General features: G+C 44.8%; 1 protein-coding gene and 1 pseudogene across 13 annotated transcripts in view; both read left to right on the top strand.

Annotated features, from left to right (window-relative positions):
- LOC135522589 (sickle tail protein homolog) overlaps positions 1 to 20,230 on the top strand; it is a 171,771-nt gene extending 151,541 nt beyond the window's left edge. For 7 of the 13 annotated variants that reach the window (XM_064948996.1, XM_064948997.1, XM_064948994.1 and 4 more), the window contains 14 exons: positions 500 to 558; positions 2,972 to 3,132; positions 3,509 to 3,684; positions 6,575 to 6,711; positions 7,029 to 7,176; positions 8,102 to 8,603; positions 8,758 to 8,965; positions 9,131 to 9,372; positions 9,712 to 9,867; positions 11,776 to 11,904; positions 13,598 to 13,681; positions 14,892 to 16,634; positions 17,205 to 17,345; positions 18,595 to 20,230. In XM_064948996.1, coding sequence (XP_064805068.1) covers positions 500 to 558; positions 2,972 to 3,132; positions 3,509 to 3,684; positions 6,575 to 6,711; positions 7,029 to 7,176; positions 8,102 to 8,603; positions 8,758 to 8,965; positions 9,131 to 9,372; positions 9,712 to 9,867; positions 11,776 to 11,904; positions 13,598 to 13,681; positions 14,892 to 16,634; positions 17,205 to 17,345; positions 18,595 to 19,137 — 4,429 coding nt within the window. In that variant the 3' untranslated portion in view covers positions 19,138 to 20,230. The remainder of the gene's footprint in view (positions 1 to 499; positions 559 to 2,971; positions 3,133 to 3,508; positions 3,685 to 6,574; positions 6,712 to 7,028; positions 7,177 to 8,101; positions 8,604 to 8,757; positions 8,966 to 9,130; positions 9,373 to 9,711; positions 9,868 to 11,775; positions 11,905 to 13,597; positions 13,682 to 14,891; positions 16,635 to 17,204; positions 17,346 to 18,594) is intronic. The other 6 variants (XM_064949005.1, XM_064948995.1, XM_064949007.1 and 3 more) reach the window with 6 other exon arrangements.
- A 55-nt stretch (positions 20,231 to 20,285) lies between these two features.
- On the top strand, positions 20,286 to 23,554 carry LOC135521645 (uracil nucleotide/cysteinyl leukotriene receptor-like; annotated as a pseudogene).
- Positions 23,555 to 25,549: the final 1,995 nt, after the last annotated feature.

Here is a 25,549-nt window from a genome sequence, read left to right as displayed (position 1 = left end):
GGTTGATATGGCTGCAGTTGACCTTTGCATTTCAACCTACTCTGTGGAGATCTTGTGCTAACTGTGTTTGCTTGGGTTTACAATGAACCATCTCAATGAATGCACGATGAGTGGAATGAACATGGGATGATTTACTATGGGAAGAGACTGCTCCTAACAGCCATCATGTTAACATGTCCCTCTGTCAGTCTGCCCAACCATACGTATGGCTGTCTATACGGCTTTTACTAATATGTATCAACCCTAACTGAAGGACAGTGCCCAGGGTTTTTTATTGAATCTCTTATATCGTGATTCAACAGAATTCATAGGTCTCTTTCTCTCACTCTGTCTCCGTGTGTGTGTGTGTGTGCGTGTGTGTGTGCGTGTGTGTGCGTGTGTGTGCGTGTGTGTGCGTGTGTGTGCGTGTGTGTGTGTGTGCGTGTGTGTGCGTGTGTGTGCGTGTGTGCGCGTGTGTGCGTGTGTGTGCGTGCGTGCGTGTGTGTGTGTGTGCCTATAGCGAACGACCCATGAAGACATCAAGACAAGCGTCTCCGGTTCAGAGTGCACACAGTGCAGGTCAGGACCACTATTACCCTTCTGCATGTATCACATCATGAACTGTGTCCCTACATTGTGCCCTATTCCCTATATAGTGCCCTACTTTTCACTTGAGCCCTATGAGCTTTCCTATGGGGCCAGGTAAAAAATTGGTGCACTATATAGGGAATAGGTTGGCATTTGAGATGCAGCCCATGATCTACTTCACAATACAGTTTTCTGTTGCATATCCACGTTTTCCCCATGATGCATTGCACAGACAAGTCTCATGTTAATGTCACTCAACAGTCTGCCGTATTCTCTCCCCTACCACTCCACTAAAACTGTCAGTGAGTCAGTCACAGACCAGCTTACTTTACTCTTCGCCAAGTCCCCCATATTCCCCCTCAAATCTACTCTTCTCATACAAAAACAGCGAACCTAATATGTGCTGCTGAAAAACAAGAGCAGTGTATTATTTCTTCATCCCCGCCAAGATGATTCAATCTCGTCTGGCTAACAGTCTGCGCAGATGTGGGTTCGATAAAAGAAATGCAATCTGGAGGGCGGCGGAAGGAAAACAGAGCGGTATTTATCTGTCTGCTGCCGAAGCAGTTCCTTACATCTTAGCGATACACTTCTTCTTCTTCTTCTTACACCACGCTGAATCAATCTGCTATGTCACGTTGTGTGTGTGTGTGAGTGAATTTCAATCTCTTCAACACCAAAAAGACTGTTCATGTCTCACAGGATTTCCCTTCGTTTATCGTTCCCCCGCATCAAATGCATGAACAATTTACATATTTCTCTTGATTCCTCAGACTCTCTTGTTGTTACTTCATAATCTCCATCACAAAAACACCCTCTCAGTCTCCAAACAGTGGATTGTATCCTAAATGGCACCATATTCCCTAAAAAGTGCACTACTTTTAACCAGAGCCCAATGGGCCATTTGGTACGCAGACAGTAAAACACAGGAACTGCTTTCTTCCGAACCTGCACTTCAGGTCTGTGCTGCTGTCATCCACTATGAGAGGACTGTGGTGAATGTTGGAGGGGGATTACACAGTGACAATAGCAGTGTGTTCCTTAGCCCCACAGCAGGGCTGTACTATTCTGTATCCCAAATGGCACCCTATTCCCTTTATAGTGCACTAACTATATAGGGAATAGGGTGCCATTTGGGATGTAGATCTACTCTGTTTGGAGGGAGCTTAGAGTGCTCTTTCTCTCTCTCTCTCTCTCTCTCTCTCATTTCCTCGAAACATTCCACTCTTTTCATTGTTCCAACACTGGACAGGGACTTTTTCACTTCCGCTAAGGGACTTCAGTGGCTTACAACACCGCATTGGAACTTAAAGTGCCACTCCCACAACAAGCGCCCGAGAGACACTCTTCGACCTCTGTCGGTGTTCAAAGGTCATACTACCTCACTCTGAATGTGAGGAACAGCGTCATTTTATTCAACTTGAGTTACTGTCAGCGCAGGCTGCAGAGGGTATAGCATGTAAAGAGTCATTATCTTGTCAGTCTGACCTCCTCCGAGGCCAGAGGACATGACTGGCGGTTGTTTTCGACGGCGGGCGAACCCGTCTCCTGTCTCCCATTACTCACAGTGATTTGAAATGGTCTGCGTACCAAATGCCTCTTTACTCCCAATACAGTGGACTGTTTTTGACCAGAGCCCTAAAGTCCCTGGTCAAAAGTAATGCACTACATAGGGAATAAGGTGCCAATTTGGGATGTAGATATGGTGAGTTTGGCGGTCAGCCGTGTGCTTCTGTGGACAGGCGCAACAGGAAGCACAGAGATGTGTGAGGCGAGGGCTAGCCAGGCCAATGACTCACAGAGGTTACGTTTCAAATGACACCCTATTCCCTATATAGTGCACGACCTTTGACCAGGGCCCCTATGTATGACCTGCTTCCCTATGGGCCCTGGTCAAAAGGAGAGCACTACATAGGGAATAGGATGGTATTTGGGACGTAGACAAAGAGAAGGCAGAATGTGAAAAGGAGGAGCGAGAATCTTACTCCCTCCTTTCAATCGCAGAGGAGGAGAGGAATTACATTTTAACGTGCCTGTGCACTTTTGACTGTGTGATATTTCCTTTTCTGTTAATGAGGGAGTAATGTATTGCCTATTTCCTCAAGTCTGCAGTGTTGCTCAAGTTTCCGTCACATTGCGAAAGAGATTCCTGTGGATGCATACAGCATAGCCTACGTTATGAATAATTCAATGGTATGGGTTTAGATGCATTTTCACACACCGGTTATTGTTTTGATTCCATTGTTTTATATCAGTTTTCATAAAGCTGGATAGAGGGCTTATCTTTATGGAAAGTGAGCTGTCTATCCAACTCTGTTTTCTTGTGCAGTTTTGTTATCAACTTTGTAGAACTGACTAGCTTGTAGGGGTTTTAAATGTGGCTATTTGATTTGATGTCATTCAGGAGGTTCCCCTATCCTAGCACCCAAAAGTGCCGCACTCCCCTCTGAGAGTGGCTCCACCCCTGCACTACCAGGCTCTGCCCCCTTTCAGGCCAACCTGTTCCAGTTCAAGAAGAACGTCTCGGACCTTCGGGTGCAGCTCCATCAGATGAGACAACTGCAGGTAACACCCGTGATGCTCTCGGAGTGGGATTAAGTTTCTCCTAGACTCTGATCTTGGGTCCATTTTGCATTTTCCCCCACTAATGGTTAAGGTTAGGATTGGGATAGGGGAAGCTAATCCTAGATCTGTACCTAGGGGAAACTTCATTCCGGAGCCCCTATCTACTTTTATTGGCTATCAATTTGATCAGCTGTCAATCCACCCCCTCTATCTGGATTGGTTAAGAAACCAAACTCTTTCTTTCTCATTAATCAATGGAAGGGAATTATGCCACCAGATACAATCAAAGAATGGTGTTCGCTCCTTTTGTGTTCGCTTGATTTGTGTGTGTGTGTGTGTATACTTGTGTGTGTATACGTGTGTGTGTGTTACTTAGCTCCAGAACCAGGAGGCTCTATGTGTGCAGCTGAAGCGGGCTGAGCAGGAGATCAGCATAAAGTTGGTGGAGGCCATGAAACATCTGGACGACCCGGTCCAGAGACAGAGAGCCCTGGTGGAGGAGGACAGACGCGAGTACCTGGGCTTGGAGGAGAGAGTACTCAACCAGCTAGAGTAAGAGGGAGAGAGCGGGTCAACAACAAACACATCAACAACCATTGCGACCACTAGAATCTCATTTCATGACTACCACACAACAGCTTTCGAATGTCTTTTACTGGGTTATATTAAGTAGTGCAGATGATACTCTAAAACTAACAAAAAAGTGCTTGTTAGTACAAAAATGTTTCATGTTGTCCCTGTAGAACCCAAAGGGGTTTGAATTGGTGTTTTTGCCCTAGCACTACACAGCTGATTCCAAGTATCAGCTCATCATCAAGCTTTGATGATTTGAATCAGGTGTGTACTGCGAAGGCAAAAACAAAAATGTGCACCCCTTTGGGTCGCCAGGACCAGAATTGAGAAGCACTGCTGCAGGAGAACCCTTTTCTTTGGCTGTGGAGAACCTTTTTATATTGGTTATTTGAATAACCCTTTGTATAGCCATTTGTCTGTTTCTTCATTACACTGTGAAAAAAAGTCCCGGCTACTGGTTGCAGTGAAAATACGGTAAATATACAAAAAGTTACTTTATTTTTGGAGCCGGAATAAGGTATTATTGATGTAAGGGACAGTATGATGCTGTATTCTGATTACTTAGGAGTCAACCTCACTTGGGATTTGGACTCTTCTTTACAGTAATGTAACGTTAAAGCAAAATTCATTTGAAATTTACGGTAAAATACTGTACTTTTTTTTTTACAGCAGCTTACAGGTAAGGCTGCCGGTAAGATGCCATAAAAACAAGTTACGGGTTTTATAGTCTAGTGAATACAACCCAGGTGTTATTGGCAACTGCAAGTACACACCCTCCAAATTGCCCACAGGTTTGAACAGGCAGACCATGTCTGTCTCTCATTGGAGCCCAGCAGTCACTGAACAATAAGACCAGGCAGCCTGGGCAGGCAATTATTCACAGCATTCTCTTAATTTAATTCACTCATCGCAGCTTGCCAATTGGGAACATTAATTTAATCCTTTTAATTCTGTTGTTTAACACGCAAGGTCAGAGTACTGCCTGGGTAGACAGTGGTAAACATATTCCCTGATCTCCATCACGATAGGAGCATTGCCTGAACATTGGTCTTCTGGGGAATCAGACATGCGCAGGGCGTTGAGCGCTGGATTCAGCTCAGTGTTTTCCTTGGTGCTTTGCCAAGTCTTACTCAGCAAAGGCCTGCAGTAGTGTTTTAAATAAGGCTAGCTAATGAGCTCTGTTTGGCTGTGGGGGGACTGTGGTGTGAAAAGATGCAGCCTTCTTCTCCGGAGAGAAAACCCAATTTAATATGACCTGGGAGAGTGAGTCTGGGTCTCCTTAAAAAAAATACTTTGGGAAGAAATGAGGCGACAAATGACCAAGGTTGAAATAGGACTGTTTATCATTGTTAGCACTACTGTAACTAGGCCCTTTAAATCTAAGGAGCTGTAACATAAGTATGCTGCTAACATGGAGGATTTCAAACAAAGGACAGTGAAGGTGTTGTGTTTTGCGTTACTTTTCACAAATGTCAGCAGACCTATAGGGTTTTCCGTAGTTCTGAACACATGGTTTTCCTGCATTCCCATTCCTTGGCTCGAAACCAACTGGCCATAGGGCCATAAGCCAGATGGGTTGGTCCATCTTTAGCCCACTAAGGGGGCGGCGGGGGGGGGGGGGGGGGGTGTCAGTCTGTCCCTGGTCATTCCTATTTATTTCCAGTCCGTTCCGTTCACCAGTCATCATGAGCCTGCCAAGGAGTCTAGATCTGAACCAGCTGTCAGCACTCAGCCGGTGATTCTACTACCCTTGAGCAATGGAGAAAGATGAGAGCGAGTTGAGTGCCCATTAAGCTTCCTCAGATAGATGATCCCTGGGATATCTTGCATGTTTGTCAAGCCATCTTTAGAAGTGTATTCTAATGCTGCACCATTTCATCGACTCACCTTATAGACATTTACTTTCTAAAGTCCTGTATAAGTAATTTTAAGAAGAAAGAGATGCTCCCCCCCCACCGGCTCTTCAGTTGAATTTTTCCATAGTCATCATCAAGAGGCTCTTCGCATAAGAGGAACTCTCTTTTGACAGCAGCTGTACAAAGAAAAAAAAAACATACTCCTTCCAAGGGAATCCGGTCACAAAGAATCTAAATGTTTTATTCTCCTGCAGTTCAGAGCGCCACACAATGCTATCATCTACCCAACACATGTCCTCTTGGAGTTGACTGCTCAGAATACAGAGTACAGTGTTATCAAAACAATAGGGACTCTTACGTAGGAAAGTTGTTGCACAAATAAACCCAGATTCCATGTGGACACAGTTGAGGTTTTGGGAAGTAACCTAATCCAGTCGGAGCGGACTCCCACAGAGGAAGTGCAGTGTGGTCTGACTGAGAAAGTCCGCTTTTGGTCATTAAGGTGAAAGGGCCGACGTCCCTACGGCCCAGATGGTTTTTAGAATATGAACATTGTTGGATTTGATCTGTTTGCCCTCTCACTTTTCAGTTGTCATTCAGCTCAAACTGGAGCTCGCTGTGTACCAATAAGGTTCAAATGAGCATTGTCTGCCCTCTAGTGTTGGTGTGCAGTCAGTGTTTTCTGGTGACAATCTCAAGTCTGTTATGGTGATATGTCGGCATCACCAGTATGCCAGGGATTTGATGGTGCCGTCTCATCTCATTTGGTAGCTGCTTACATAGTAAGAGGGTGACAACCAATGGGTGGCAACCACTTGGGTGATGCATGGCAACCATTTGTGCCACAAACCTCACCACACATCAGCTCGTATAGTGGAGAGTTGAGGAGTGATATACCAATTAGGAGTGGTGTTTTGAATGTTTCCTGTGTGTGTGTGTGTGTGTGTGTGTGTGTGTGTGTGTGTGTGTGTGTGTGTGTGTGTGTGTGTGTGTGTGTGTGTGTGTGTGTGTAGGGAACTGGAGCATTACGTGGACACTCTGAAGAGGGAGACCAGCTCGGCGGGGGCTCACAGAGCTGTGACATTGAAGCATGTGGAAGAGGGGGCTGTTAGCCTCAGGAGAGTGGGAGAATCTCTGGCAGGACTCAGAGGTAAGACTGCCCGTACAGTTTAGTCTACTTTAAACAGACACAATATCTTAGATGATGTGCATTGCCATGGTTTCCATGTGCTATGGTTTTCAGTTACAGGTAAAGTAATAAGTAAGATAATATCATTTCTAACTGAGTAACACAATACTACAACTAGAAAAAGGTGCATTTTCTTTGTTGAATAGCAGTCGCATTCCACTAAAGCAGCTCATTAATACATTTGTCCTCCAATGAAGGGTGGTGGTAAAATTAAAATTTTACCACCAAAATATATATTTTTCTAGTATATATATATATATTTTGACATGTTTTCTCAGGAGAGTTCCCGCCACTGCAGACCAGGATGCGTTCTGTCCTGAGGGTGGAGGTGGAGGCAGTTAAGTTCCTCAAAGAGGAGCCCCACAAACTGGACAGCATGCTGAAGAGAGTCAAGTGCCTCACGGAGACACTCAGCAGCCTGAGGAGGTACAGGAACCCGGGTGGGACTGAGGGAGGGAGGGCTGGGGGGGGATGCTTGTGCATTTAAAAGCATTGTACTGGTGAAAGCTTTCCTCACACCAGTTCAGTCTTTTTAAATCCATGAGGAAGAGTGTACACTTTGAAAAAGAAGGGTGGAGAAATGGAATGTTGCCAGAACAAGACAAAAATAACAATTAAATAAAGGTCAGATCAAAGTAAATGAAGTGAATTAAAGTGAAAAGAAATGTAAAAAAAACTCGGTGGCCCGACGTCGTGGAGTGATGGGGAGCGGTTAAGAGAGAGTTGATGGAAAACAGAAGATTCCAGAGAAGTCAGACAATCGGGCATATGATAATAGTGTATGAGACGCTAACCGTTGAATACGCTGGCGTGAGGTTGGCTCCGCAACGCGACTCCCTGCAGCACCCCATTTCAATATAAATATAAACGTCATCAATTTTACACAGGGTGCACCATGCGGCCAAACTCATCTATATTACCTCGTCCTCTTAGTGAGCTTCTCTCCCCGCATGTCAGAGATGATTACACCCACTTTGGTGTTGGATTTGGGCCAAATCCACTTTGTGAGATTTATAGTATTTTCAGGCTAGACAAGCCAGGGCGGTAAAGTACTTCTATCAAACTCCAAAGTTCTGTATGCACTGTTCTGTGTTATGAGGTTAGGAGTTTTGAAGCATTCGTTCATGGCTCCATGGCATATGTCATCATAGGTATGTTTTACCTTAGTGAGATACCAATTGTTGCAGTTTGGATTTACTAGTGTTCGTGCTCAGTATACCTCCCCAAACTTTCTCCAAATTCTGGTGGGGGGGGGAATGTTCCAGGAGTGAACACATATTCCAGAATCCTGCTACCAGGATTTTGGGAAAGTAACCTTAATATTGTCTATCTGGCCCTCTCTGCCCTACAGATGTGCTACAACCCCAATAGAGAGCAGCCCGGCCACCAGCACCATGGTGGACCCAGACCGCCCAGCGGAGCCTCCAGCCTCCCCCTCGGCCCTGCCCGAGCCCCAGATCTCCTCCATCAGGTCTGAGGTGGTCATGCCCTCCTGCCCTATGGTCATCCACCACGTCCAGAGCTCTCCGGTCCACATTCAGCAGTCCCAGCAGTCTGCAGCCCTGCTGGTCCAGCCCAGTCCCCCAATAACCCCCACCCACAGCCAGGGCCGGGACTCCCCCAGCTCAGCCAAGGGCTCCACAGGCACCGCCTCGTCCTCCAACTCCAACCCCTCCAGCCAGGGGGGAAGCCCTGCCCAGCAGAAGAAGACCCCTGCTGCCACTGCTGCAGCCAACCAAGAGCTGCACACCCAGGCTCTGGTCAATAACGGCAGCAATGGGACAGGGAACTTCTTCATCGAGGAGATTCACACCAAGAGCAGCAAGAGCAAAAACAGGGCCATGTCTATAAAGGTAAGCCCTATGGAAGTTATAGTGCGTTTCAGTCTTCAATCTATCATCTGTGACATCTCATATCAGATTTCCCCTAAGGGGAAATGTCTGTTTCTCTTCCCTCCACTGCTCTCTCTCTCTCTCAATCTTCCCTCCTCTCTCTTGCCCTCCACAGGCAGCAGAGAAGGAGTGGGAGGAGCGGAGGCAGAACATGGGTCACTATGATGGAAGGGTGTTTGAGAGGATCCTGGATGAGGCCCAGGCCAACATGATGAAGGGCATCCCCTGTCGGGAGGTGCCGAGCGAGGGGGAGGCCTCTGCAGTGACCCCTGCTGCCCTGGAGGACCAAGTGGATGCCCCAAAGCCTGTGGCACCAACCACGGGTAGGGAGAGTTATTTTACGAAACTACCTGATACACTCAACATATTCCACTACTATAAAAAAAAATACTTTTGGAAATCTTTTTTTTGTTCTTCAGGAAAATAACCCTTTTTGTAATTTTCATGTAGGCCTTATTGTTGACCTTGTGTGTGTTTGTCTATTACAGAAGAGACTCCGCCTGAGGAGCCCAGCTCAGAGAAACCAGCCATAGCCAAGCCTGCTGGTCCTGGGAAACTCCCCAAGCCGGTACTAGAGAAGCCCACAGACAAAGTGGGCAATGTCAGCTTAGAAGTCAGCAAGTCTCCTCCCCCTCCTCCGCCCAGAAAGACCTTCTCCAGCTCTGGAATGACCACCACTCGGTCTGGAGAGGTGGTCTACACCAGCAGGAATGAGTCTGCCTCGGGACAGGTCAGTCCGTCATGTAGTCTAGCTGCAGGCTAGACTGCGGTCAACTAGCACTGGTCCAGGGCATCACGTGTGGCTTGCAAACACAGACTTCTGCATCAGCAAGCTGCACGTAACGTTCTGGACCAGAGCGAGTGGTAAACCACAGACATGGCTTCTACGTGACATGGGGAGAGGGGACAGTTTAAGGACAGTTTTACCAAGCAATTTAAAAGCAATATCATTTATATACCTTGGAATGGGCTATGTTGATCTGACTCTTGTGGTAAATAACAGTGATGCTAGTATTTGAGTCATTAAATGTCGCTATTAACCTGCTTCCCCCATTCCCATCTAAACCAGGAGGAAGAGGAGGCTGAGGTCCCTGCTGCCCAGCGCAAACCCACCAAGATCCCCCCAGAGACCACGCCTTGCACCCCTGCCCCCGTTGCTGCCTCAGCCATCCACGAGGAGGAGGAGGACGACGAAGAGGGGGAAAAAATCATGGCAGAGCTCCAGGTAAGACCCATACATCCAACAGCTGCTGCACATTTACTCCCACACACACATACTTCATACTATACTATACAGTACTATATTGATCAAATAGGACCACTGGGAAATACATCCACATCCACACTAATGACTGTTCTATTTCTCCTTCACTATGGGAGTGGGTCCTCTATCCCTTCCTTTCCTGGTGGTTGGGTTATCTTCACTTGGCAGAGGATGGATGCAGTCCTTTACAAAATCAGAATTAGCCATGGTCTTACCCCTAGAAAGTTTAACCATTCGGCCACCACAGCACTAGGTTAATAGTATACAAGCTGTATCAAACCAGCACCAGGCTCAGTGACTTTAGGAGAAGCATTTTCTCCACTTAACTGCCGGGTACTCTACAGTCGTGGCCAAAAGTTTTGAGAATTACACAAATATTAATTTTCACAAAGTCTGCTGCCTCAGTTTGTATGATGGCAATTTGCATATACTCCAGAATGTTATGAAGAGTGATCAGATGAATTGAAATTAATTGCAAAGTCCCTTTTTGCCATGCAAATGAACTGAATCCACAAAAAAAGCATTTCCACTACATTTCAGACCTGCTACAAAAGGACCAGCTGACATCATGTCAGTGATTCTCTTGTTAACACAGGTGTGAGTGTTAAGGCTGGAGATCACTCTGTCCTGCTGATTGAGTTCGAATAACAGACTGGAAGCTTCAAAAGGAGGGTGGTGCTTGGAATCATTGTTCTTCCTCTTTCAACCAAGGTTACCTGGAAGGAAACACGTGCCATCATTATTGCTTTGCACAAAAAGGGCTTCACAGGCAAGGATATTGCTGCCAGTAAGATTGCACCTAAATCAACCATTTATCGGCTCATCAAGAACTTCAAGGAGAGCGGTTCAATTGTTGTGAAGAAGGCTTCAGGGCGCCCAAGAAAATCCAGCAACCGCTAGGACCGTCTACTAAAGTTGATTCAGCTGCGGGATCGTGGCACCAACAGTATAGATCTTACTCAGGAATGACAGCAGGCAGGTGAGGCGAAGACATTTGGAGGATTGCCTGGTGTCAAGAAAGGCAGCAAAGAAGCCACTTCTCTCCAGGAAAAACTGCTGAGGACTGGGGTAAAGTAATTTTCTCTGAATCCCCTTTCCAATTGTTTGGGGCATCCGGAAAAAAGCTTGTCCGGAGAAGACCAGGTGAGCGCTACAATCAGTCCTGAGACCATTCATGTGTGGGGTTGCTTCTCAGCCAAGAGAGTGGGCTCACTCACAATTTTGCCTAAGAACATAGTCCTGAATAAAGAATGGTACCAACACATCTTCCGAGAGCAACTTCTCCCAACCATCCAGGAACAGTTTGGTGACGAACAATGCCTTTTCCAGCATGATGGAGCACCTTGCCATAAGGCAAAAGTGATAAGTGGCTCGGGGAACAAAACAATGATATTTTGGGTCCATGGCCAGGAAACTCCCTAGACCTTAATCCCATTGAGAACTTGTGGTCAATCCTCAAGAGGTGGGTGGACAAACAAAAACCCACAAATTCTGACAAACTCCAAGCATTGATTATGCAAGAATTGGCTGCCATCAGTCAGGATGTGACCCAGAAGTTAATTAACAGCATGCCAGGGCGGATTGCAGAGGTCTTGAAAATCAACTTCATGTAATTGTCAATAAAAGCCTTTGACACTTATGAAATGCTTGTAATTATACCTCAGTATTTCATAGTAACATCTGACAAAAATATCTAAAGACACTGAAGCAGCAAACTTTGTGGCAATTAATATTTGTGTCATTCTCAAAACTTTTGGCCACGACTGTAGGTGTTTCTAATAGACTATCACCTCACAAATGGCAGCTATAGTTACGCTCTGGCCCTCAGGGCCCTAAACCCTAATCACCTAAAATATCTTCACTCCCCAGGTCTTCCAGAAGTGCACAGTTAAGGATGTAGGGGTGAAAAGTAGTGTGCTAGAGACACACCCAACTCGAGTTGAGCCCCAGATCAGAGAGCTAAGACCCGGGGCCTTATTGCCCCTCAAAGAGAAAAAGGTAAAGGACGTGGTGCCGTTTAGCCGTCCTCCTAACTGCCTGCTTCTGCCCACTGTGTGACGTCAGCTAACGATTGATGGCTGTACCTTAACCACCTCTGTGCCTTTCACACCTCCCTGCTTCTGCCTCCATCAAGAGATCTGTACTGTAACAACTCCACTACCCAAAATCCCTTCTGATTCTGACTTGTTCTCTTTTCCCTTTTTGATTTCAATGGAACTCATGGCTTGGACTTGTTTTTCTCTGACTAAGTCTGCAGAAAATGTCTGGAAAAGTGTATTGTGTGTATCCAACAAATGAATGGTGTCTTGTTGCTATGGATTTCTGATTGCGTTATGTTTGTCTTGCTTGATCCAATCAATAAACTAATCCTTTATCTTGCATCCAGACCTAATCGAATGGTCTTGTCTGTTTCTTGGGAATAACTGCCCTTTATTTATTTGCTTATGGCTATTGAGGGGAACAAGGTTTTATTATTTGTTGCCTAGGTTACAGACTTGTTTTTGCAGACTTGGTTTACTTTAGGTCACTGGGACCAATTTCTTTACTTTACTTATTTCTTGGGAATGACACCTTACTATAGCTCTGAATCTCTATATGACTTTAACTCTTATCTTCTAATTAATGTTAATACCCAAACAGATGGCTAATGTGGTTGTTGTCCACAGGAGAACAGGGACCTATGGTGCATACGTTCCATATGGCACCCTATTCGCCTACTTTTGACCAGAGCCATATTGGTCCTGTTTGAAAAGTACACTCTTAGAAAATAAGGTTCTTTCTAGAACCTAAAAGGGTTCTTCGGCTGTCCCCATAGGAGCACCATTTAAATAACTATGTTTGGTTCCAGGTAGAACCCTATTTGTTTCCATGCACTGTAGAACCCTTTTCACAGAGGGTTCTACCTGGAACCAAAAGGGGTTCTACCTGGGACAGCTGGAGAACTATTTTAGAACCTTTTTTTTCTAAGAGTGCATGTAGTGCACTACAAAGGGAACGGGGTGCCATTTGTATGCACTCTTTATCTCATGCTCCTCTCTAACTCGCTCAGAAACCATGTCACAAGATATTGTACGTGGACTGTATGAGAGATAAAGTTATTCTGAGGGTCAGATATGATCTTTTCCTGGTAAACACAATGTTCAGCTCAAACACCAGCAATGCATTGGTCATGTTATTACTGCGTACACATTTTCAGACATACAACGTTGCATTCCACTCACCAAATGGGAATGATTGATTAAATGTTCTTTTAAACCAACAACAACAAAGTTGAGAATATATAGAAACATGCAACACTGAACGTATTATGTTAGCTAGTCTGTTGGTAGAATGGGTGTCAGTCTATACCTCAGATTAGAGTAACTAACAATTTGGAAACTAACAATTTGGGATTGGTAGATCTTTTTTTTTTGGACTTTTAAATCAATGATATATAGACTGCTTTGTTGTTGTTTAAATCCGAGATTGTCCCTTTAAAGGTTTTTACATAATAGCCATAACATACCATAACTATTCACTTGTGCCTGCATGTATGATCCTATAAGGTATCTAATATGTTATAAGCACGTATCTTGAAACTCAATCAAAGTAGGACTACTATGCTGTGTTGCATAGTAGAGAGAATCCAAGTTAGAATTCACCCATATAGTGCAATTGCACAATAATGCTGTCCCTTCACGAACTTTCCTAGCAGAGCTCTGAGAACACTCGTGAGGACAAAGATCCCAACGCGGATGAAAACGGGAACACCACCCCTCTTCGTCAGAGCCCTGGGGTACGAATACCATATTTTCACCGCTAAAACTTCATAGTCAAAATCTCAGGGCATTTACTATGCTAACATTCATCTTGACATGCAAAGTTCCATACGTGCCTTGGAATGTTTACAAATGTCATGTTGTATGGTTATATGGGCCTTATGAAGTCATGTTATATGGTTATATGGGCCTATGAAGTCCTGTTGTATGGTTATGTGGGCCTTATGAAGTCCTGTTGTATGGTTATGTGGGCCTTATGAAGTCCTGTTGTATGGTTATGTGGGCCTTATGAAGGCATGTTGTATGGTTTTATGGGCCTTATGAAGTCATGTTGTATGGTTTTATGGGCCTTATGAAGGCATGTTGTATGGTTATGTGGGCCTTATGAAGTCCTGTTGTATGGTTATGTGGGCCTTATGAAGGCATGTTGTATGGTTTTATGGGCCTTATGAAGTCATGTTGTATGGTTTTATGGGCCTTATGAAGGCATGTTGTATGGTTTTATGGGCCTTATGAAGTCGTGTTGTATGGTTTTATGGGCCTTATGAAGGCATGTTGTATGGTTTTATGGACCTTATGAAGTCATGTATGGTTTTATGGGCCTATGAAGTCATGGTGTATGGTTATATGGGCCTTTATGAAGGCATGTTGTATGGTTATATGGGCCTTATGAAGTCGTGTTGTATGGTTATATGGGCCATATGAAGGCATGTTGTATGGTTATATGGGCCTTATGAAGTCATGTTGTATGGTTATATGGGCCATATGAAGTCATGTTTTATGGTTATGTGGGCCTTATGAAGTCATGTTGTATGGTTATGTGGGCCTTTTATGAAGGCATGTTGTATGGTTATATGGGCCTTATGAAGTCATGTTGTATGGTTATATGGGCCATATGAAGTCATGTTGTATGGTTTTGTGGGCCATATGAAGTCATGTTGTATGGTTATGTGGGCCTTATGAAGGCATGTTGTATGGTTTTATGGGCCTTATAAAGGCATGTTGTATGGTTATATGGGCCTTTATGAAGGCATGTTGTATGGTTATATGGGCCTTATGAAGTCATGTTGTATGGTTATGTGGGCCTTATGAAGGCATGTTGTATGGGCCGTATGAAGCCCAAATGCATGCCTTTACATGTCATGATATATTTTTTCTTATTGATAGGCCTGTCATGTGTTGTAGTTTTTAACATGTACTCTCTCATCCTTCCTTTGCTATTTGCAGGTGATATACTATGTAACTGGGCAGATCTCCAAAGAGCAGCCACCACCCCTGGCCCCAGTGGAGGAGGCTCCTGAATGCAGAGACAACCCAACACTGTCCCCCTCACAGGTGTCAAATGTGAATGCTAATGACAATTCTCCAAGACAGCAGCCACAGCAGCCGAAACCGAAACCCCAGCAGTTAGGGCCACCTATATCTCCCAAGCCTCTGTTCTTGAATTGCCCCAGCCCTCTGTCTCAGAAACAGGTGGTGAGCTCAGAGTCGTTGAAGACCAGCCCAGGAGTGGTAGATGGGGTTCTGGAAAGCCCAACGGCCAACACTGTAGATAAGCCTCAGATAAGCACAGTCAAGAGACTTGAGTCTCCAGTCTCCTCAGTCATCCAGGAGTCCAGCATTTCACTTAGAAAGAGTGTTGTGTTGCCCGCTGCATTGCCTAAAGTTTCTCCACCAATCACCATAACAGAGGCTCCTAAGGCAGTGGCGTCGCCCACAGAGAAGGCCCTTAGTGAGGCCACCAATCAACCCAGAGATCAGCCCAGACCCAAGTATGAGGAAGTGGAAGAGGAGGCCTTCCTGAGCCCTGACCTCCCTGGTGAGGAAGGCCCTCCGCCCCCAGACAACATCGCCTTCATGATCACCAACACCAAGGTCCAGGCCCTGTCCTGTGGGGAATACCAGGATCTGGTCAATGCCAAACGGGGAATCCAGACTGTGACTGTGGGTGGGGGGCCTGGGAACCGGGACATGACCCACACTACCCCGGGTGGCGACGGAGGCAGCTCGGTGGGGTCACAGGACGACAGCTTCAACAACAAGAAGCCGGTCATCATCATCTTTGACGAGCCCATGGACATCCGCTCGGCCTACAAGCGCCTGTCTACGGTGTTTGAGTGTGAGGAAGAGCTGGAGAGCATGCTGGCCGCGGAGCGCATAGACGAGGAGGATGAGGAGTTGGAGGAGACATGGGGGAGCAGCGGTGGACTGCAGGTAAAGGTCGGGCCCGAGGGGGGAGAGAGGGTGGCTGGTCCCACGGCCATCAAGGTCCCCAGCGACGCTCTTTGCTCTTCCAGTACTGACTTGTCGCACTCTTCCTCCTCGTCTGCGGAGCTCGCCGAGTCGTCCAGCGACGGCAAGCCAGACGGGAAGAAGAAGTTCAAGTTCAAGTTTCCCAAGAAGCAGCTGGCCGCTCTGTCGCAAGCCATCCGCACAGGCACCAAGACAGGCAAGAAGACGCTGCAAGTGGTGGTGTACGAGGACGAGGAGGAGTCGGACGGCACGGTCCGACAGCACAAGGAGGCCAAGAGGTTTGAGATCCAAAGCCGCTCCAAACAATCTGTTCTTCCAGCAGACATGACACCCAAGGCCCAGGCTCCAACTGTAGTAAGGCGGGAGCATTCAGATTCCCAAGGCAGGACGGACGAGATCCGGAAGAGCACCTACAAGACCCTGGACAGCCTGGAGCAGACCATCAAGCAGCTAGAGACCACCATCAGTGAGATGGGCCCCGCAAGGCCCCACCAGGAGGAACCAGTGAGGAGTGCAGCCAGCGTGGAGCCCCTGGCTGGGTGTGTCTCGAGTGGGGAGAGTGAAGGCCTGAAGAGGTCCTTATCACTCCCTTCTAAGAGTTCACTCCCAAAGGTCCCCCAGCCCAATAAGGCCTCCTCTCTGAGGAAGAAGACCAAACCTCAGCTCCTCCCCAGGCCAGCCACCCTACCCACCACCACCATCACCCCCAGCCAACAGGTCTCTTTCTAAGCTCTTGTCCGTCTGGAGGCTTTGGGTCCCCTTTTTACTCCTCCCTTCACTCCATCCTAACCACTTGGTTTACAAACCAACCACTCATGAATCACTTCCCAGGTGTTTTGGAAATGACAGAGCCCTTCTCTGTTGCTTTCTCCCTCCATGGTCCAATGTTATTGGGGAGTGGCATTTTCAGTGGGTCCGGTCCCCCTGTCTCTCATATCTCTACTTCGATTGGCTGCTCAAACTCTAACCGGGGTCTCAGCGAGTGGCAGACTTTTAATCAGACAATGACACTCAATGTTGATGACACTTTTGGTTTCTTGAATCTGTTGTCCTTGGACTGCATTAACTGTAGGGTTGTACGTTTTGGTATAGGCTACTACGGTACAGGCGGTGCATGTGCTCTTACTGGTGTTAAGCTTTTAACGGTTAGTGGTAATCTTGAACGAACAGGTTTGTGACCTGTCATTGCCTTGCTTCTATCAGTTTGTCATACCTCCAATATGGTGTTCTGTTTTTTTCTTTCTTTTATTTTCTTTCTTGTTTTGTTTCGTTTGGATCCTCTTGCAGAACGCAACCAGTGTCGCTTCCCCATCTAGTCGGATGCCAGTGCCCATGTCTGCGAAGTCCAGGCAGTCGCCAGGGACTACTACTGACAAAGCAGGAAAACAGCAAAAGCTACAGGACAGCGCTCAGAGGCAGTTCCGACAGGTAGTTTTACTATAGGACCTTACCAGGGACCATAGGGACTAGAGGGAACAAACTTGTATAGTGAACAGGGTGTAGAAAACGAGAGACCTGTGTTAAGGGACAAAATATAAAAACAACCAAAGCTGCGAGAGTTGAAGTGTTTTGTTTAAATGGGGTTGAGGTGGCCATTTTGGCTTCTGTTTATGTTCTCTCAATCTGCTCTGACTGAAAGGCATGTTTGACTCTTGACTGTTACCCTTATAACATCACCGTATGCTTCTGCATGGTCCACACTGCTCATGGCGGCTTTTAATGTGTTGGTTACGAGAAAGAGAAAAAAAGAAAAGAGAAAGAAAAATATTCCAGATGCATCCTGTCATCGACTGAGTTCTCCATCACCTCCCCAGTTTCCATCACAGCTGAGTTCCTAAACAGTGTTGCCAACCAACCTCAGGATGCTTTACTAAACCAATATTTCTCATTAGCCACACTCCCTACTTGCCCACAATGCACCTCTATTAAACCCACACAGTCTACCTGATACGCTCCTTTATTTTCACAACGCAACAGCTACTAAACCACACTTTATTACCCCTCCCTTCTAGCCTGCTGGAACTAGCCTGATCGCTGCGTTCGCCATTATATTCCAGTTAAACAGAATGGTGTGAATGCAGCAATCAGGCTGGTTCCACCAGGCTGCCTTTGGCCCTCCTCTGAAGGATGCTCTTCTACCACCCACCTCTCCCTATTGCATTTGCAGTACCACTCAGTGGAATATTTACCCTTACTTCTCCAGATATGCACTTTTATCTTTCTTACCCTCAAAAATATCCCCTCTTTTATCTAACCTACTCCTCTTTCCTCCCCAACCAAGATGTATCTCTGGTTTTTCCCTCGGTTTTTGTCTCCACCTCTCAGACAGCTTGACAATCACTCTTAACACACAGGCATCACCAAGCAGTGCCCCCTCCCCCATCTCAATCTTCCTTCATCCCTCCTTCCATCCTTTCAATCTTTTCTTTCTCCTTTTTAATTAACAGTGTGTTTCTCAGTTACCTCAAGTAACCCAGTAAAAATACATTCTGTAGCTAGTTTGAGCCTTTTTGTGTGTCTTTTAGTTCTCTTAGTAGCAATGTTTGTTTTTGTGATTGTCTCTTGTCTATAACTTCAAGTCAATGTTGTCTTGCCTTTTTTTATATTTACATTTGTTACTTTAATAACCAGTTCCCATTTTGACAACCAGTCTTTGTTCTGGCATCTCTGTTTGCAGGCTAACGGAAGCACTAAAAGAGCAGGGGAGGGTCATAAAACTACTTCCCCTACTATACCTGCCTCTAAAATTCCTGCTTTTTATCCTAGCTCTGCTAAAGGCAGCTCCTCCCAGTCTGCTCCAAACTCAGATGCTACTAACCCTATTACCCTTTTCCCCTCTTCCAACTCCTCCTCTTCCTCCCCCCACACCACCAAGTCCTCCATCCCGTCCCCTCACGCCCCCCGCCACCCTGGCTCAGCCCTCCCCACCTCTTCCCACATCCCCTCTCTCTCTAACGGTTCCTCCCTCAAACTCCCCAAGCCCTCTCACACAGGTAAAGCTCTCTCGTTCTCCTCGCAGACTCAAAACGGCCGAGCACCCTCCTCTTCCTTCTCCTCCTCCTCCTCCTCCCCCTCCCCTCTGTCGCCCACCCCGTTGGGCCCCGGTGTGAAGAGCATCCGTACCATACACACCCCCAGCTTCACCAGCTACAGGCCCCAGAATGGCAGCAGCGGCAAATCCTGCATCCCAACCGCCACAGCAGCCAAGGACTCCACTTAATACAGTAGCCCTGTTTGGGTTACTACTCTCTCTCTCTCTCTCTCTCCCCCCCACCTCTCTCTCTCTCCCCCCCTCTTAGGAGCTAGATTTATTCTGTTGTTTATTGGTTTGTATTTTGTTGTAAAAAGGGTAATGGATGCACTTCCCCAACCATTCATATTTCAATTTGATTTGTCACTGACATTCTCACACTGATGTTTTAAGTTGCATTTTCCTTTGGCTGATGCTTTGAACTTGAATCCTGGATTTTAAAAAGGTGTATTAGAGTACTGAGAAAATTATTTTAAAGATAAAAAAATAAAAGATTTTTCTGACTATCTAAGAAAATACAGTTGATGTACAATCACTATTACCGTGTAAAAAAAAAAAAAAAAAGTTTTATTTTTGAAAACCAGAGACTGGATAACCATAGTATATCTTCATCTTACACTATTTCTTGTGTTCTCATTCAGTATAGCCCTTGTAAATGCCTTTTATGAATGTATACTGTAAGTATACAGACGTTTAAAGTGGAATTGCGTTGACTTGACTTCTATTTTGCTAAGACTATTTTCTCATATAGTTATCCATGCACTGCCAATGTATTTTTTTAGGAGATTTATGAGATTTATCAGTTATTTCTGTAGTTATTGTGCCTACTTGCCAAAGTTATGTCATTTCCTGACTGTTTTACTGTAATCATGACATACCAAGTGGAAACTCTACACATACACTCAAGGTGTGATGGCTGACGTCTTTACCTTCAATAGCTTGACTGGAGGTCTATGTTTCCTACGTTGATGTTTATCGATGTCTAAATGTATACAGTACTAAAAACAAAAGAAATTCACAAAATGCTCTCGCAAGTGTACATAAATGCTTCTAATAAGAACCTTTAGTAGTTTTGTTAACATACCAAAGTTTATTTGTATGCATGCCTTTTAAGATACTTTAGGAGAGTGATTCATGTTAAAGAATTATGTTTGCACAGATAGATTTTGTAAATATTTGGTTTGCTCTCATTTTTGTAAAGCTTTAAACCATACTACATAAAAGGTAAAGAATTGTGTTGGACTAAAAACAATAAAGGTCTGCATGCTTGTAATGCATTTAAGTTCTAGTCACGTTGAGTTCCTCTCCTGTTCTGCTCTCAACTCAGTTTCAACCATGTACCAAGCAGAATTGAACTCTGTATTAACAGATTCATTACATTTACTTGACCAGGAGGTGTCAGTGAGTGTCCGGGCCACATAATGGCTGCCTTCCAGGCTGACTAAGTTGCAGATGCAAGCCAGATCTCAAAACCCTTGCAAAGGTGTTTATCGTATCAGTTAACCACATCATAAGATACAGCAATCGGATGCTTGACTACGCAGTCAATGAAGTGGCATGTAACAATTGGTTGATGCAATGCCGCGTCTGCATTGTGGTCAGTCTGGAAAGTGACCCGTGCTTTGAGGGTGTGAAAACTGTGTAAGAGGAAGTTAAACTATGAGAATACATCTCTAAAGAGTAGAAACAACATAACTACTCTTATCCCAGTCTGCAACAACCAACACCACTTGAATGTGTCTGTATTCCATTGAAAAGAGAGATCCAGCATTACCCCTTGAAGGAAAAGGGCCTACTGGTAAGTTATGTATTAAAGTTGTTATTTACTATTCTTTACTGTTACTCATATATGATCAACTTTCATTTAAGGTAAGTATTTATGTTAATTTGATTTAAATTTCAAGTTTAAAGGGGCAGTTTGCAGTTGATGCATACATTTTTTTTTACTTTTAAATTAATGGTATATACCCACTTGAAGAATGTAACTCATGAGCTTAGTTCAACTGTCTTAACCAATCAAGAACCCACTATATACATTTTGTAAACAATGTAATTGTAAACCAACACCGTATGGCCTCAAAACATTGTTAAAACTATACTTTTGATCTCATGGTTGCTCAGTCCTTACATCCATAGCTTCTGTCTAGGAATATGAGAGTGGTTACATTTTACCAGCCCTCAGCTGTTTACCAAATCAGTGACAGGGTTGACACTTTGAACTGCAGATTGCCCGTTAAATTGATTTAAATGAACTGGGAAAAGTGAAAGAGTACACAGTACATTATCCAATGTAGCATTCTAGTGTTGATTCGGGGAATTAAATTAACACTAAAGGTTTAAACTACCATTCAGTGGTGTAAAATATCCCCAGTGTTGGTGTAAATAACCAGAGTTGAACCAAAACCACCCCCAGCATTATCATATTTCCCAGCATTCTCTCTTGCAGGTTTAGAATTGTTTTGTTTCAATATCTATGTTTTTGCATGTACATTGGTTGATTCATCAATCAATCTTATGCTACTCAACTATAAGTAACATACCTTTTTCTAAACTATTCCAATCTTTTATTGAGGACTTATTGTACCCTTACTTGTTCCAGTTTACATGTTGAAGGTATTCCCATGTCTTAGACTTCCCTAACCTGGCAGTCATTCTGAATGCAGGTTGCAGTTGAATAAAAATGTAAAATGTCAGATCGCCCCACTCTGGCTGGATTCCAATAGGCATTACACATCACTTTGCAAGCCAGCATAATGTGATTTGCAGCCTGATAACTATGGGTTTGAGGTCAATGAATTATATATTGTCTTAAAGAATTTAATTTGAATGGCAACATTTTCACTTGGTGAAATCCGCACGACTAATAATATATGAATGCAACAACCATGTCACTGTCACTAGCAAACAAAGTCATGGGTGGTACTGGTAACTCAAAGATTCACTCAAATGGCACCCTGGTAAATATGCAAATAAGCCTGAAAACCCTACAGCAGGGCCATTCAACTCCGGTCCTGGGTGGCCAAAACATTCTAGGTTATGATTTGTTGTACGGTTCTTCAAAGAACCAAACCATGTATAGTTCATCAGACTCCCTAAGATAGTTCCTCTATGGCATTGCGCTCAATAACCTTTTGGTATTTAATATGGTAGAAATGACTGTTCATTTTCATGTATGGATTATTTTTACTGACAATGGCCATCATTTGGATCAGTTCCTTCTCATAGTTCTCACTTAGTTCTTTGCTGATAACCACCCTGATCTGTGTTGGCTACTGGAAGACTATATTTGGCATTTCCTTGTTCCTAAGAAACACCATATCTACCTCCTACAGTAAACTTGTTGATGCTATAGAAATCACGCGGTGTAGTTCCCAAATGGCACCCTATCCCACTCTGGTCAGAAGTAGTACACTACATAGGCAATAGGGTGCCATTTGAGAAACAGCCATGGGTTATTCTGTTAAAATCCTCTAGACCATAGGTGTGTGCTGAAACGGTGTAGACCCCACAAATGAAACCACAGTGATGTGCAACAACAGTCCTTCACAACTCACTAGTAGCAACTGCAGAGATCTCAATCTCACACCTCTGTAGACTCGTGTCTTGACTTTGTGTCTTTGTTATGTCCTATAGGCTAAGAGCCCACTGCAAAATTATGAACTACACTGAGGAGGAGAGACGTGGCTTACACGCCAAAGCCTCCCACTGCGAGAACATCATTTTTGCTAGCTTTTTACATCGTGGTATTCGTGGCCGCCGTGCCTGGCAACACCTTGGCATTGTGGGTGTTCTGTCGCCAGGCCGTCACCTCGCCCTCCAAGCTCTTCCTGAGGCACCTGGCCATAGCGGATGTCTCCTACGTGCTGATCCTGCCCATGCGGATGGTCTACCACTTGTCCGACAGCCACTGGCCCTTTGGAGAGGTCCCCTGTTGCCTGGTGGGGTTTCTATTCTACCTCAACATGTACTGCAGTCTCTACTTCATGACCTGCATTGGCCTGGACTGTCTCTTGGTCCTGGTCCTGGTCCTACCGCTTAAGTCACGGGCAATGAGGAAGACCGCGTGGTAAGCCTGTGGGTCACAGTGACCACGTCTATGACTCTCTTGCTATTCTCCAACGACCAAACGATGACTGTTCAGGTCGACAACAAGACCGTGGTCATGTGTAACCAGCTGTACTTGGAAAATACTTCTCCCAAGGCATTGGTGTCAACCATGGTGACATTTACTATTCCTCTGGTCACCATAGTGATTTCTTATGTTCTAATCCTATTGAAACTGAGGGGTGTCAAGCAACAGGAGGGACCAGTTGGAGACAAGGCTATCAGGATGATCATACTCATCATGGTGAACTTCCTGGTTGCTTTTGTGCCCTATCACGTGAACCGTTCCATCTACATTGAGAGACTCACTCATAGCGACATAGAAACTGCGTCCATTAAGGCTCTGGCACTAGCCAATTGAGTCACTTCCGCACTAACCTGTGTGAGTGGAGTGTTGGATCCTATTATGTATTTCTTTCTGGCAAGGAGTTATCAAAGTATACTGCTTCAGCTGTACTGTATAGACAGGGGTGATCTAGTGTCAGGTCCCCCCTGTCCATAATCTTATTCATTATGATTTAAAACAAAAAGGCAAAACTGATCCTAGGTCAGCACTCCTCCTGCTCTTGGACTTGAAAAAGTGTTTGCTTGAAGTGATTCAATGACTATATTACAGTGATAATGTTCAGTGCTGAATTCTACAGTATGATAGCATTGTGGTGTTGAGCAATAGACTTACAGTACATAAGAATGGTTGGCAGGCCTATGGCCCTGTATGAAAATAGAGCTTATTTCTGGGTTGTTTTATCATCCGTTATTGTATGCATAGTATTCTTGTAAATGGTGTGCATTCGGAAAGTATTCAGACCCCTTGACTTTTTCCACATTTTGTTACGTTACTACCTTGTTCAAAAATGGAATAAATATTTTTTTCCCCTCATCGATCGACACACAATACCCTATAATGACAAAGCAAAAACAGGTTTTTAGACATTTTTGCAAATGTATAAAAAAATAAAAAGCTGAAAAATAACATTAACATAAATATTCAGAACCTTTACTAGGTACATTGTTGAAGCACCTTTGGCGCGATTACAGCTTTGATTCTTCTTGGGTATGACGCTATAAGCTTGGCACATGCATTTGGGGAGATTCTCCCATTCTCGTCTGCAGATCCTCTCAATCTCTGTCAGGTTGGATGGGGAGCGTCGCTGTACAGCTATTTTCAGGTTCCTCCAGAGATGTTCGATCGGGTTCAAGTCTGGGCTCTGGCTGGGACATTCAGAGACTTCTCACGAACCCACTCCTGCATTGTCTTGGCTGTGTGCTTAGGGTCGTTGCCCTGTTGGAAGGTGAACCTTCGCTCCAGTCTGAGGTCCTGAGCGCTCTGGAGCAGGTTTTCATCAAGGATCTCTCTATACTTTGCTTTGTTCAACTTTCCCTCGATTCTGACTAGTCTCCTCGTCCCTGCCACTGAAAAACATCCCCACAGCGTGATGCTGCCACCACCATGCTTCACCGTAGGGATGGTGCCAGGTCTCCTCCTGGGGGCAGTCGTGCTTTTTACTGAGGAGTGGCTTCCGTCTGGCCACTCTACCATGAAGGCCTGATTGGTGGAATGCTGTAGAGATGGCTGAAGCTCTGTCATAGTGACCATCGGGTTCTTGGTCACCTTCCATGACCAAGGCCCTTCTCCCCGAGTGCTCAGTTTGGCCGGACGGCCAGCTCTGGGGTAGAGACTTGGTAGGTTCCAAACTTCTTCCATTTAATTATGATGGAGGCAATTCCTTCGACCTCATGGCTTAGATTTTGCTTTGACATGCACTGTCAACTGTGGGACCTTATATTTACAGGTGTGTTTGTGTGCCTTTCCAAATCATGTTTAATCAATTGAATCTACCACAGGTTGACCTCAAGTTGTACCAACATCTCAAGGATGGTCAATGGAAACTGGATGCACCTGACCCCAATTTCGAGTCTCATAGCAAATAGTGTGAATAATTTTCTGGTTTTATTTTTAATATATTTGCAAAATGTCTAAACCTGTTTTCACTTTGTCATTATGGAGAATTGTGTGTCGATTGATGAGGAGAAAATGTATTGAATCAACTTTAGAATAAGGCTGTAACAACAAAATGTGGAAAAAAGTGAATGCAATGGTCATATTATTACTTCTTTTGTTTATCCAAAATAAATGAAAAACTCATGGCATTGCTTTCTCCCAAATAGTTCAAGTGGGTTTAATAAGTATCCCTTAAAAAGATGCCAGAAAACAAACTGTATTTCTTCCAAACGAAAAGCCTCCTTATGTCTTCATCCAGTGAGCACTTCTCTCCTTTAGTTTAAAGGAATGCTCTCAAACAACACAGAACAGAAGAGGCCTAAAAAGAAGATTGACAAAGGAAAATGTATTTATCAGGTCATATACATGTATTTATCAGGTCATATAAAGCCCAATTCCTGATAACATATCAAGCCACTTCTCTTAAGGTCATTTTAATAGCAGAGCCTGGGCCACTTAGCAGGAGCTATGTTGTTCAAATAAAATGTCTGTTTA

The sequence above is a fragment of the Oncorhynchus masou genome, chromosome 30 (assembly GCF_036934945.1).
Source record: "Oncorhynchus masou masou isolate Uvic2021 chromosome 30, UVic_Omas_1.1, whole genome shotgun sequence".
Lineage (NCBI taxonomy): Eukaryota > Metazoa > Chordata > Actinopteri > Salmoniformes > Salmonidae > Oncorhynchus > Oncorhynchus masou.
This window is presented reverse-complemented; position numbering and strand designations above follow the sequence as displayed.